This window comes from Phacochoerus africanus, chromosome 11, assembly GCF_016906955.1.
Source record: "Phacochoerus africanus isolate WHEZ1 chromosome 11, ROS_Pafr_v1, whole genome shotgun sequence".
Lineage (NCBI taxonomy): Eukaryota > Metazoa > Chordata > Mammalia > Artiodactyla > Suidae > Phacochoerus > Phacochoerus africanus.
Genome location: NC_062554.1, coordinates 17,771,100 through 17,783,640, shown reverse-complemented (window position 1 = coordinate 17,783,640; position 12,541 = coordinate 17,771,100). Strand labels below are relative to the sequence as shown.

The following is a 12,541-nucleotide window of genomic DNA, read 5'->3' as shown; positions in this document are numbered from 1 at the left end:
TTTCAAGAAACACCTAGGTTGAAAATATGGCTGTTATTTCTCATAAATTTCAGTCAATTCACTGGACATAAGAAATAAGCTTCCTTCTTTCCCATTCTAATTTTCCACATTCATGAGATCTTGGCTATGTGTGTCTTATAAAGAGGCCATTGCACGTAGTTTCTGTTCTCCCTTATTTAAAAACTTTTTGTTCTTGTTCATTTGAAAATAGAGTTAATTTTGTTCTAACCATAACTAATGCATGTTCATTGCTGATAAGATGAAAAATACGAAAATATTTATTATATAGAAATAACCATTATTAACATTTCTTATGTATTCTCCGCTATTATTTTTAAAACAAATTTTGTTCTAACAGTTAATTGCAATGCACTGAAGAGATTTCAGTCTTTGGTTTATGCATGTTTATTTTCATATTACAGACATTGCTATATTATATTGGTTCCCTTTTTAATTTATCTTACAATATACTGATCACCTACATTGTCTATTTTTTCACAAAGTTAACCTTGGAGTTGGTGATGATTTTACAGTGTTTCTAGACTCTCACGTTCCCTTGTACTACGTCTTAGTGCAACTTTTACTTCCCAAATGCCTCCCAGTTTGTCTCACCACATTGCTATTCCTGAATGAATATGGAAAGGTCAGTATCTCGCCATCTGCTCGTTGCTCACTCCTCCTTCTCACACCCTCTCAGGCCCCCACACCTCCCACCTTTGTACCATCACATATGTATTTGCTTACACTTATTTGAATGCCCATGACACTCGCCACCTTCCCTTCTTGCAAGCCTCCTGGCACCTCTTTCTCTGGTCTGCCCTCTTTTGTTGGCATCAATCTCCATTTCAGGGATCCCTCTTCTATTTGAGAAGACGAGTAATCTCACCTCCAGCCTCACTCTCTCAGCCTCAGTCCTCTGTCCTATTGCACATATATGGCCAAGCCGCACACATGTCCCCCTCTGTGTAGCACACACCATGGAACCACTTCATTCAAATGCACATTTTTTTTTTTTCTGAAACCAGGCCAGTTGCTCAGTGTTCACCATTATTGGCAGATACTTGATGCAAAAGAAAAAAAAAAGGGAAAAGACAATGAAAAACAATGACAAGAGCAACTAGCCAATCAGTATAATGTCCCTTTTCTCTGCGAACAATCAGCTCCAGCTGTAGGCCCTTTATCTTGAGAGTTCAGAGGATAATGCACACATATAATTAACCCAAATAAACCCACTTTCATGAAAAACATTTTGAAGACTTCAGCACAAAAGAGCACTTTCTGGTCCAGATCCTGTACTATTCTGAATTTTGAAAAAGACCACACAGAAGCCTCATCAACAGTACTCCAATTAAACTCATCAGTTCACAGATGTTTACAGGAAAATGCTCAGCGAAAATTTTCACCAAGAATTCCTGTTTCCTGGGAAGAGAGATGAATGATGACAATAGTAATTGTCACAAGAGCTGACATTAATAAGTACTTTAATGGGCCTGCCACTTTACATAGGTCAATACATCTAAATCGAGACTCTTTTGAGGCAGTGATTATTATCATACCTATTTTACAGATGTCAAAACTGAGGCTCAATGTGTTAAATAAGTTTCCCAAAGTCACATAGCAAGGTAGTTCCAGGACCAGAATGAGTCCTGGTTTGCATGGCTCAAAAGCATGCACTCTTTTTTTTTTTTTTGCCTTTATATAATGATTTTTTTTTTCCATTATAGCAGATTTACAGTGTTCTGTCAATTTTCTACAATACAGCATGGTGACCCAGTTACACATACATGTATACATTCTTTTTTCTCACATTATCGTGCTCCATCATAAGTCACTAGACATTAAGTTGCCAGTTCTACATAGCAGGATCTCATTGCTAATCCATTCCAAAGGCAATAGTCTGCATCTATTAACCCCAAGCTCCCCATCCATTCCACTCCCTCCCCCTCCCCCCTTGGCAACCACAAGTCTGTTCTTCAAGTCCAGAATTTTCTTTTCTGTGGGAAGGTTCATTTGTGCCATGTATCTGCAGCAACATAGATGGAACTAGAGATTCTCATACTGAGTGAAGTAAGTCAGAAAGAAAGACATACCATATGATATCTAATAAAAGCATGTACTCTTAATCACTACATTCTGTTGCCAGTATCATACCACCTGTTCCATGACTAAAATCTGTGTAAATTTTCCAACACCTTGTAGTCACCAAATAAAAAAGGACTGAAGTACCACTATTTCATATTACTAATATTTCCCCCAATATCCTCTTTTTCCTCACTTCTCATTTTCGGCCTTTCTTCACCTTCTGTTTTCTGCTCTAAAGATTTTCCTGGTAGTCTGAGGGTCTGTAAGGAAGTCATTCTCAGAAAACATGCCTAAAGATAACATTTTCTAGACCATTTCAATGCCCAACTTAAAAATGGAAAAGTGCAATTTAATAAGCACTGGCCACATCTTTTTTTTTTCATGGATAATCTAATGAGCTGTGTGCTTTCTGTACCCTGGGGAGAGAGACAATGGGCCTTTGTCAGAAACAGAGCTTTGGTACCACTTGTAATCTAATCCCGTTGGTTTCTAGCCTTTAGGGTCTTTATCTATTAGCTTGTCATCTCTTCTGTTTATGCCAACAAATTCCTTCTCTCTTCTATTTTTTCATTATAGGTGTTTTTTAGGGTATATGGTTGCAACATTCAGAGCCTCCTTTAGGCAACCATCTTTTAAGAGAAAACATCCACTTCCATATATACTTTAAACCATTGTATGTAAGCTTTATTTATAACTATTCATTATCTAGTGCAAGTGGTACTGTCCTTTAAAAAAGTGATTAGTCAAATATATAAGGAGGTTTTAAAGAGACAGATATATCAAGCTTATTTCCATTTTACTTTTTATTTTTTTGACTATGTCACTGTATCTGGCTGATGCAACATATTATCACCATTGGATTAAGTGAGAAAGGTGATGATTACTCAGGCTTTTATAACAGGTAGAAATTCACATTGCTTCTAATATGTAACCTTGGGAGGATACTCTGTTTTCTTAAAGAAAGAATATATGATGTCAGTCCTAGGTTTCAGTGAACTAACACTCAAGGGCTGTCTCACTTTCACCTTTTCAAGAGGACTGTGGTTCAGCTGGCTTTACCACTTAGGGACTGTGTGACCTCTTTATTGCAAGTTAGCCTCTTCAAATGTCAGTTTTTCTCAGCTGTAAAATGGGCCTAATTATTAATGTCTACCTCATAGACATATAACCAGGATTGATGATATGACTTATGCCAAAATACATTCAGAATACTTCTAAGATATATGACGTTTATGTGATAAATAAATGTTAGGCATTATTATTATTGTTCTTACTATCATCTTTGTTATTTCTCTGTCTGCAACTAAGAGCTGCCATCATCAGCTGTGTTTCCCATACCTGCGGTCCCTCTACATCCCCACTCTGTGTGGGTCTATTTTTCCATCTACCCATTCATCCCATAAACAGCCATATGCTATTAGAATGTGCGTCTCATGAGAGCAAGGGCTGTGTCCATCTGGAAAAAGTAGGATGAATGGTTAAAAGCATGGTCTCTGGAAACAAACTGCCTGGCTTTGAATTCTGCCTCAACTACCATTAGGTCAGTGACTTTGGGCCAAGTTTCTGACCTCCTGGAGACATGCCTTCCTCATTGTAAAATGAAAGAGATTATAATAGCTAGTTCAGAAGTTATTGTGAGGTTTGATTGTGCTAATATATGTAAAATAATTTAGAATAATGCCTGGCATATTATAAGGCTGTGTACGTGTCTGCTGTGATTATCATTCTTACTGTTTATCACTGTCTCTCTAATATGTAAAATAGCGACTGACATGTAATAGGTATACAGTAAACATTTAATTAATGAAAGAACAAATGCTAGACACTGGAAATCAAAAAGATTTGAGAGAATGTCACTTGTCTAGAAGAGAACTACAGGAACCAGTGGAGAGGCTTATAGCTTATGGAGATGTCACAGTCAACAGTCAGCTTCAATTCCTTCCTAATTCCAGGGCCCCTAACCTGGACTACACCGCCAAGGACTAACTGGCATGTGAAATTTGTATAACAAGAGGGAAACATAAAAAGCAATGATATGAGGTATTGTATGACCAGAGTGTGGAGTAGATAGTTGAGAGAATATGTAGGAATCCAATATATTTTATTTATTTACACTTATATTACATTTTTTTTTAATTCCACATCGTTTCAGCAGAAACTAACTAAACAGTTGCTCCATTAAAAAAAAAAAAATAGGAGCTTGGAGTTCTTGCTGTGACACAGTAGGTTAAGAATCTCGTTGCAGTGGCTTGGGTCATTGCGGAGGCATGGGTTTGATCCCCTGATAATGAATTGGGTTAAAAGGATCTGGCATTGCCACAGCTGTAGTGAACATCGCAGCTGCAGCTGCGCTTCATTCCCTGACCTGGGAATTTCCATACACTGTGGGTGCAGATATAAAAATTTTTTAAATAAATAAACAAAAGGAGCTAAATAAGGGTAACCAAGGTATTGAACATACTTCTTGAATATTTTAAAGCCATTTAAGAGAACTGCTGCAGAGACCTGTATAAGCCACTGCCATGAAGTAGTAATCTCCCTGGTATCACAAGTTTTCTTTCCAAAAGAGAAAGAGGATTTGCTCTAAAGCCCATGGCAATAAGGTACTCTTGAACTTGTTCATCTGAAAAAGCACTATATTCCAACATTAGCACACTTTCTTTCGGAAATAGACTCATGTTAAATGACATTTTGATGGGAACAAAGTGAGAAAAGCCAAGTTTGGTGGAGTTGTGGGGAAATGGGTGCGCTCATCTAGTTGCGGTATTAAGAGTAAACTAGTTCATATTTTCAGAGGGCACTGTGGAAATAGGTATCAGAAGCCTTATAATATTCATATAGTTTGGTCCAGCATTCACTTGTGATTTGTCCTGGAGAAGTCATCAAAGTGGTGCACAATTACAGAAAAAGGTTTATTGCAGCATCATTTATAATAAAATAAAATTAGAAATGAACTAAATGTGCTTTAGTAAGAGATTAGTTAAATCATTATGTTCTAGCCATGCAGCACAGTGCTTTGCAGGAAACAATACTTAACATTGTTGAAATACATCATGGTATAGGCAAGTGGTTACTTGAAGTTAAAAGCAGCTTCCAAAACAATGTGTATAATATGGTCACAGTCATTTAAAGAAATAGATCCATATAGGGAGATCATGAATAATTTTTATTTTCTTCCATTGTTTTAGTTTGTTTTCTTTAATGAATGTATATTACTTTTGTAATCATAATCACTACAGCATAAGAAAGACATTTTTTCCACCAAGAGTATTCTAATTTCCATTATAATATAATGTATTTATTATAATATTAATATAATATAAATTTCATCATAGAAAAAGGCAGAAGCAACCAGTTTTCAGCATCAGCAACTGTATCTCATCTGCTTTGGTTAATGCTATTAATCTGTTCTATCCAAGTATGATACAGATATTGGACTATCCTATTTTCAATTTAATCTTTACATAAATTCATAATTTTGTGTAGCTTCTCGTGTGAATATTTCTCTTCACCTGCATAGGTTTTGGCTCTAATAATGAATTTTTTCCCCTTTCAGGTAAACAACTACAGTTTAGAAGAAGTAACGCATGAAGAGGCAGTAGCAATATTGAAGAACACATCCGATGTAGTTTATCTAAAAGTTGGCAAGCCCACCACAATTTATATGACTGATCCTTATGGTCCACCTGATATTACTCACTGTAAGTACCACACACTCAGTCCATCTTTGAACAGCATGTTGGGTTTGCAAAACTGGAATTCTGCAAAACTTTGCAAAGTCTTCTGTTTGCACCTTCACTCTTGTTTAGCCTGTGGAAATACTTCAGAGGGATCCCACGCTTCACTCCCCGGGGCCTTACCTGATGAGTTAGCAGGTTCACTGTTATACGAAGGCTTGATAATGTATGTTATAGACAGTGCGATTACAACAACATAGGAGCAACATATGTTTAAATTTATTTTATTGACATGTACTTGACTTACAATGTGTTAGTTTCAGGTGTTCAGCAATGTGAGTATGAGTCAGATACACACACACACACACACACACACATTCTTTTTCATATTCTTTCCCCTTACCGGATATTGAATATAGTTCTCTGTGCTAAGCAGTAGGACCTTGTTATTTATCCATTGTCTCTATATAATAGTTTATATCTGCTAATCCCAAACTCCCAACCCTTCCTCCATAACCCTCTTTCCCCCTTAGCAACCACAAATCTATTCTCTATGTCTGTTTCTGTTCTGCAGAAAGTTCCTTTGTGTCACATTTAGATTTCACATATAGGTGATATCATATGGTCATTTGTCTTCCCCTTTCTGACTTAGTTCACTTAGTATGAGAATCTCTATTTGTATCTACGTTGCTGCAAATGGCATCATTTCATTCTTTTTATGGCAGAGTAGTATTCTAAGGAACAGCACATTTTAAATGCTATTTCTTAAGCCCTAGAGCGTGATAGTTCACATTCCATAGTAGCCTCTTTTCCTAGTTCAAAACTAGATAGTAGCAGAGTGGGAAAGAGGACCCAACAAAATAAACCAGAATAGCACTGTGCTTCTTCCTGGGAGAAAGGACCTTGCCCTCAAATGGTGACATCATGATCCTTAATCACCATCATTAGAGTTCTTACCTTTATCTGAACTTGTTATATTGGCAGCGAAGCCGGAGGAAAATGTCAGTCCCTATGGCAGTAGAGGTGGTTGGACGTGGGGTCTTCTAGGGCAACAACTAACAATAAGATGCTGGACTGGGCTCTCACAAAGTCCACTGCTACATAAGCCTTGTGTTCCCCTTCTTCTTAATAGGTCAACAGGAAGATTCTGTCTTGGGAGCCTAGATTTAGAAGCAATTCATTTTTGATGTGAGTTTAGGGGACTGTTTTGTCAACATCAGTGAATTTGCTCATTCTGAAATTGTGAGAAACCAGTTGTAAGATTGGGAACTCGTAATGTCCTCAGGACCTGTCATTAATTAGTACTATGGTCTTAAGTAAGTCAATGAACCTCTCTTAGATTCGGATGTTTCTCCTGAGAGAAATTGAAAGGTTGGAAGATTTTGTTACCTGCCTATTATGTTAGCTATTGCTTTTCTCAAGGATGATTCTAAAATGACTTGCCCCCAAGTGTGTCTCTTTTTCAGGTAGGCCGTATGCAGAGATCAGCTTTACCCTAGTATGAAAGAGTTTAAAAGTTTTTCAAACCAGATAAATTTAGAAAAGTCAGTCTTGAGGCTCTGTGAGCCTCTTCTTAAAGGGCGTATAAGGTCAATGTCAGGTAGAAAAAAAAAGGAGAAAACAAAACTTGCTATTCAGTTCAAGAAATATGTATTGAATAATTCCAATGTGTGCAAGACACCTTGTAAGTTAATATATGGGATCCAAAGGATATGCGGTCATGGCCCTCACTGAAATGAAGGCTAAAGTCAGATGCGTGAATAGCTGCAGTATTTGGCAAAATGAAAGGGATGTATTTGCCATGAAAGAGGCAAAAATAAACATCCTTTGGGCATTCAGTAGAAAAAGATATCACCTGTTTTTGGAAGACCAGAAAAATCTTTATGCAGAGAGTGGCATTTGGATTTTATCTTAAAGAATGGGTAAGATTTCAGAATCAAAGGTGAGCTAAGAGATAGAAGTAAAGATGCAGATAGCTAGAAAAGTGGAACAAAGTCACTTTTCTGTTCCACAGAAAAGTGGAACAAAGTCACATATTAGGAAGAACAGGCTTTGCTTAAGGACCATAGCCTATGTGTAAGGGGGATTATTGAAATGAGTCAGTCTTGCAAAAATGATGAAAGGGAGAATTTATATTCAATGCAATAGTGTCAGTGGAAAGATTGAAACAAGAGAACAGCATGATCAGACCTGGATTTCTCAAGGTGTGAAATGCATTTGGGGAGAGTAGAGGCAGGGGTTGGGAGGGGTTTTCAGTTGCTCAAAAGGAGGGTGAATTTGGGTGGAGGATCACAAAAGGAACGCAAGAGTTCTTAGCCTTCCTGGGATGGGATGAAAGTCTTATACAAGAACTTGCTCTTAAGAGCCTTCTGCTTTTGGTGATTTGATATTAATTATGTGAAAAGAATGTGAGCTCTGCAATTAGAAAGCTAACATTTTTATTACAATAGAAAATTAATCATCGTTTTGAAAATGTGAGTGCTGGGTCTCTCCAATTTTTCTCTTCACCTAATTATACTAGCTGGGCGTACAGATATCACTGCTATTGCGTCTTTCCAATCCTAAAGGTCACCATGTCCCTGTACATATTAAATGCAAACAAACAGTAACTCCCCCCTCTTGATGGATAAGAAAATTCTTAGTGTGTGACAAACCCTTTCTATTTTTAACCGAACGATAGCATGACACATTGAATCACCCACATAACAGATTTCTTTTTCTGTTTTTTTTTCACCCCTTAGCTTACTCTCCGCCAATGGAAAACCATCTACTCTCTGGCAACAATGGCACTTTAGAATATAAAACCTCCCTGCCGCCCATCTCTCCAGGAAGGTACTCACCAATTCCAAAGCACATGCTTGTTGAAGACGATTATACCAGGTCAGATATGCTTGTTGGTTATTTGGATTTGTGATCATTACCAGGAAGAAATTGCAGTTGCCTAACATGGCAGTGGTTGCTTCTGAGCATCACTCAAATTTATTGTGGTCTCGCTTCAAGTGGAAATCTCCCAAACTTGTAAACATGTATCGTTGTCCTCTGTTGAAAGTAAAACCGTGGATTCTTTGTGGAGAAACAGTAGTATACACACGTCCGTCACTTGACGATTTATTACAACTTCTGATATCTAACTCCATTGGAGCTTGATAGCTATACTTTAAGATAGGTATTATTAATCGAAGAGAGAAGATGAAGCTGAGGTTCAACAAGAAGGAAGTAGCCTACCAATATTACATATTTGGTTAGTGGAAGAGTCAGAACTGAAAAACTGTTTTGTTTTCTGGGGCGGGGGGGTTAACAGTAAATTCCAGTTCTTGCCACCAGTGGCCACCTGCAATTCAATGGAAGTGGGGAGTCAATCAACCCTCCCTAGAGTATAATAGCTACAGATAGAAAGGAAAGGAGTGAAATTAATTCCAAAGGTTTGAATTTCATATATCTTATTAATCCCAAGAGGAACAAGACAGGATTTTAGGACAAAGCACAGAACCACATTGCTAACCCCACAAAGTAAAACTGAATTTAGCCAGTATGCCTCTGGAAAAGTCAGGTCTGAGAATTCAAGGAAGACCAATTTAGTCTACCTCATGGTCACTGGTAAGGAGTCAATACATTTTGGATGAGGAACAAATAAATGAATGAATGGGTGGATGAATATTCTAAAATGTACATTTTTTTCTTTTTTCTTTTTATTGTTTTTCTGTTGTACCAAAGTTAATATATGCTCATACTATTTGGTGAGGTAATGCAGAGATATATAAGAAACAACAATCTTTCTCCAACCAGTCTTGAGATTCCCAGCGTGACATTCTGGCTTGAACATTTCATACCTTCCCATGTTCATGCAAACATGTACAGAGCACACTCAGCATGACATTGTTTTTACAAAATAAGTTGGTATTTTACACATGGCTCTGCAACTTGATTTTCTCATTGAGAAATAGTTGGGCCCAAATGAAATTACATAAAGATAATGTACACTTTTTTTCCAAAAGCATTTGTGTGTTAAGACGATAGAGATGGATCTTTTGGTTTTATATCCTGCCTATCCAATGAAGTCATTTGTCATTTGTCAGCTTTTAAAAAGCAGAGGAGACTTCCTACTGCCTAATTTTTCTCACTGGTGCCCATGTATCCTTTGGTCTTTTCATCCCTTTGCTATTTCTTTTTAAATGATTAAGCATTTTCCATTTATTTTGCAATTTCAGGTTTGCTGAAGTAGCTTGTTACATCTTTAGCCAAGGATTGGAATGTTTAGATGCGGCAAATGTGCATCTGTGGTTTAAATCAAATATAAACTTCTTCCTATGCTGAAATGCCTAATCGCTATGCTCTTAATTCAAATGAGGGCTCCAGCAAAGATAATCCCCATGGTTCTCTAAAGATTGTGTGAATATGGGCACCTTTACTCACCAGAGCGATAATCTATTTGCTCTCATCCTTTTGCTAATATTTGATAGGATTTTAATTTGAAAATGTCATTTTATCTTGTGAGGCTCCATAGTGAATTAAAATTTATTAAACCTCATTCATAATCCAGGCCCTTTTCTAGCTGTTTTACTTACACTATCCATCTAATCCTCCCCAAAACACAGAAAGAAGAGCTTTTATCCCCATCTTAGAGATGTAGACACTGAAGTTCAAAGAGGTTAAAGAACTTGCTTGTGGTCACACAGCTTTTAAGTGGGAAAACATGGTGTGATGCCAGCTTTAAAATTCAGGCTCTGAAGAAATATTTTCATTTTCTCCTTATATTTAAAGTGATAAGCAATTCATCTAAAATGGTTCTCATCATAGAAATATGTGGCTAGAAAGAGATCCAAGAGTTTTGATGAGCTCTAAAGACGATTAGATCCAATTTGAGACCTACTTCTACCAATGGCTAAATATGTGACCTTGGGCAAACCTTTTAACCCCCGCAAGCCTCAGTTTGTTCATCTTTACCATGGGGCAATAATCAAACTTTCTCAAAAGGCTGTTGTAATGATTAAATGAGATAGTACAGGCAAAGGACTTGTAATGACGCCTGACACATAATGAGTATTAAGTGAATGTTATCTATTTAATGTAGGTATATTCATTATAATTCTTAATCTACCTAAGATGTCGCATGGGATATTTTAGATGGTGTCGGGGAAGAGAGTCCCACAGTGATGCCTCAGGATCTTGTTCTCTGGCAAGATAATCCCACAACTTTGCATAAAATCTTCCAAATAGCTGGTGCCTGGGAAATGTGTGAAATAAATTACATCAGTTCACACACACACACACGCCTCCCCCACATCCTCACCGTGGCGTCTCCTCACAAAGGTGTTCTGAGCTATAAGGTGTTACCAAGGGCCCCAGAGTTCTCTGCCTTATTCATAAATGTTCATTGAGTAGGCACTGCAGTAGGTAGGTACTGCAGTAGAAATGCAAAATGGAATAGGAAACATCTCCAAAAAAACCCATCAAATTGAAACAAAAATCTATGTGGAACCGGTGGATCCCCCCAGTGCCTCTTTCCTAACCATGCAGACCCACTCCATAAAGTTTTCCATGAAGCCTGTATTCTTGTTTTTTAATTCTGAGATTTTATGTTTTTCTCTCAAAATGCTATGTCGTCTTTGGTAGTCAATAGCAGTTACTTATCTGATTATATCCTTACCTGGAAAATGAAAAGTTGGCAACTTTATGTCAGTCTCCATTTTGTAATGTAAAAGTGCTTTACCATCCCAAAGTATGGGAAACAAGCAAAATTTGATGAATTCAATGAAGGGCTCTCATGTGGCCCTAGCAGAGTTCCCCAGCACCACAAGAAGCCCTTAGTAAGTATTTATAAACGATTTTTTTTTTTTTTAGTTTTATGTGAATGCTGCAGGAACAGCCTATGGCATCAAATAAAGTTTCAAAGAGGAGGTAACTTGCATTTGTGCTTTAAAAAATGTGTAGGCATTTGTCAGAGAGTCAAGATCAGGACGGGCATTTATGATAGGTGATAGCACATACATAAGAAAGAATGGGGAAATGAATACATCTGTTAGCGTTTGAATGCAAGGTTCATAAAGGAACGGTATCTACCTTTAAATTGGCTTTATATTTCTATCCTTTCTCTCATATGCAACTTAGGCATAAGTCTAGTCTACTGCATAAAGTGGTGAAAGCCACAAGATGACTACTATGCATCATTAACACTAACTGCTTTAATTCATATTATTGCCCCTAGATTAGTTACATAATAGTCTTGATTTTTACAGGTAACAAAAATGAGTTTAATTCCTATGGTAATTTTCTCAAATCCTACTGCAAGCAAGTAGCAGAGTTAAAATTTGAATTCAAGGAGTTCCCGTGGTGGCTCAGTGGTTAACAAATCTGACTAGGAACCATGAGGTTGAGAGTTCGGTCCCTGGCCTTGCTCAGTGGGTTAAGGATCCGGTGTTGCCGTGAGCTGTGCTGTAGGTCGCAGACACAGCTCGGATCCCATGTTGCAGTGGCTCTGGCGTAGGCTGGTGGCTACAGCTCTGATTCGACCCCTAGCCTAGAAACCTCCATATGCCACAGGAGTGGCCCAAGAAAATGGCAAAAAGACAAAAAAAAAAAAAAAAGAATTTTCAAAAGAATTTTGATTAGAAGAATACTGTAATGACTTACCTGGAATTTTTTAAAAAACCTCTTTCTTACTATGTAGGAAAATGTGTACCTGAGTCAGCTGGGATATTCTGTTCTTCCATTGATTTAGACAAAGGAAACATAAACTAAAAGGCTTTGGAAAAATTCTTTTAGTTGTAAGTCTACTGAGTCCC

At 37.4% G+C, this 12,541-nt stretch overlaps 1 protein-coding gene across 6 annotated transcripts in view; it reads left to right on the top strand.

Annotated features, from left to right (window-relative positions):
* The window catches only part of DLG2 (discs large MAGUK scaffold protein 2), a 1,194,846-nt gene that overhangs the window by 672,733 nt on the left and 509,572 nt on the right, over positions 1 to 12,541 (top strand). For all 6 annotated transcript variants that reach the window (XM_047753849.1, XM_047753843.1, XM_047753842.1 and 3 more), the window contains 2 exons: positions 5,639 to 5,783; positions 8,501 to 8,639. In XM_047753849.1, coding sequence (XP_047609805.1) covers positions 5,639 to 5,783; positions 8,501 to 8,639 — 284 coding nt within the window. The remainder of the gene's footprint in view (positions 1 to 5,638; positions 5,784 to 8,500; positions 8,640 to 12,541) is intronic.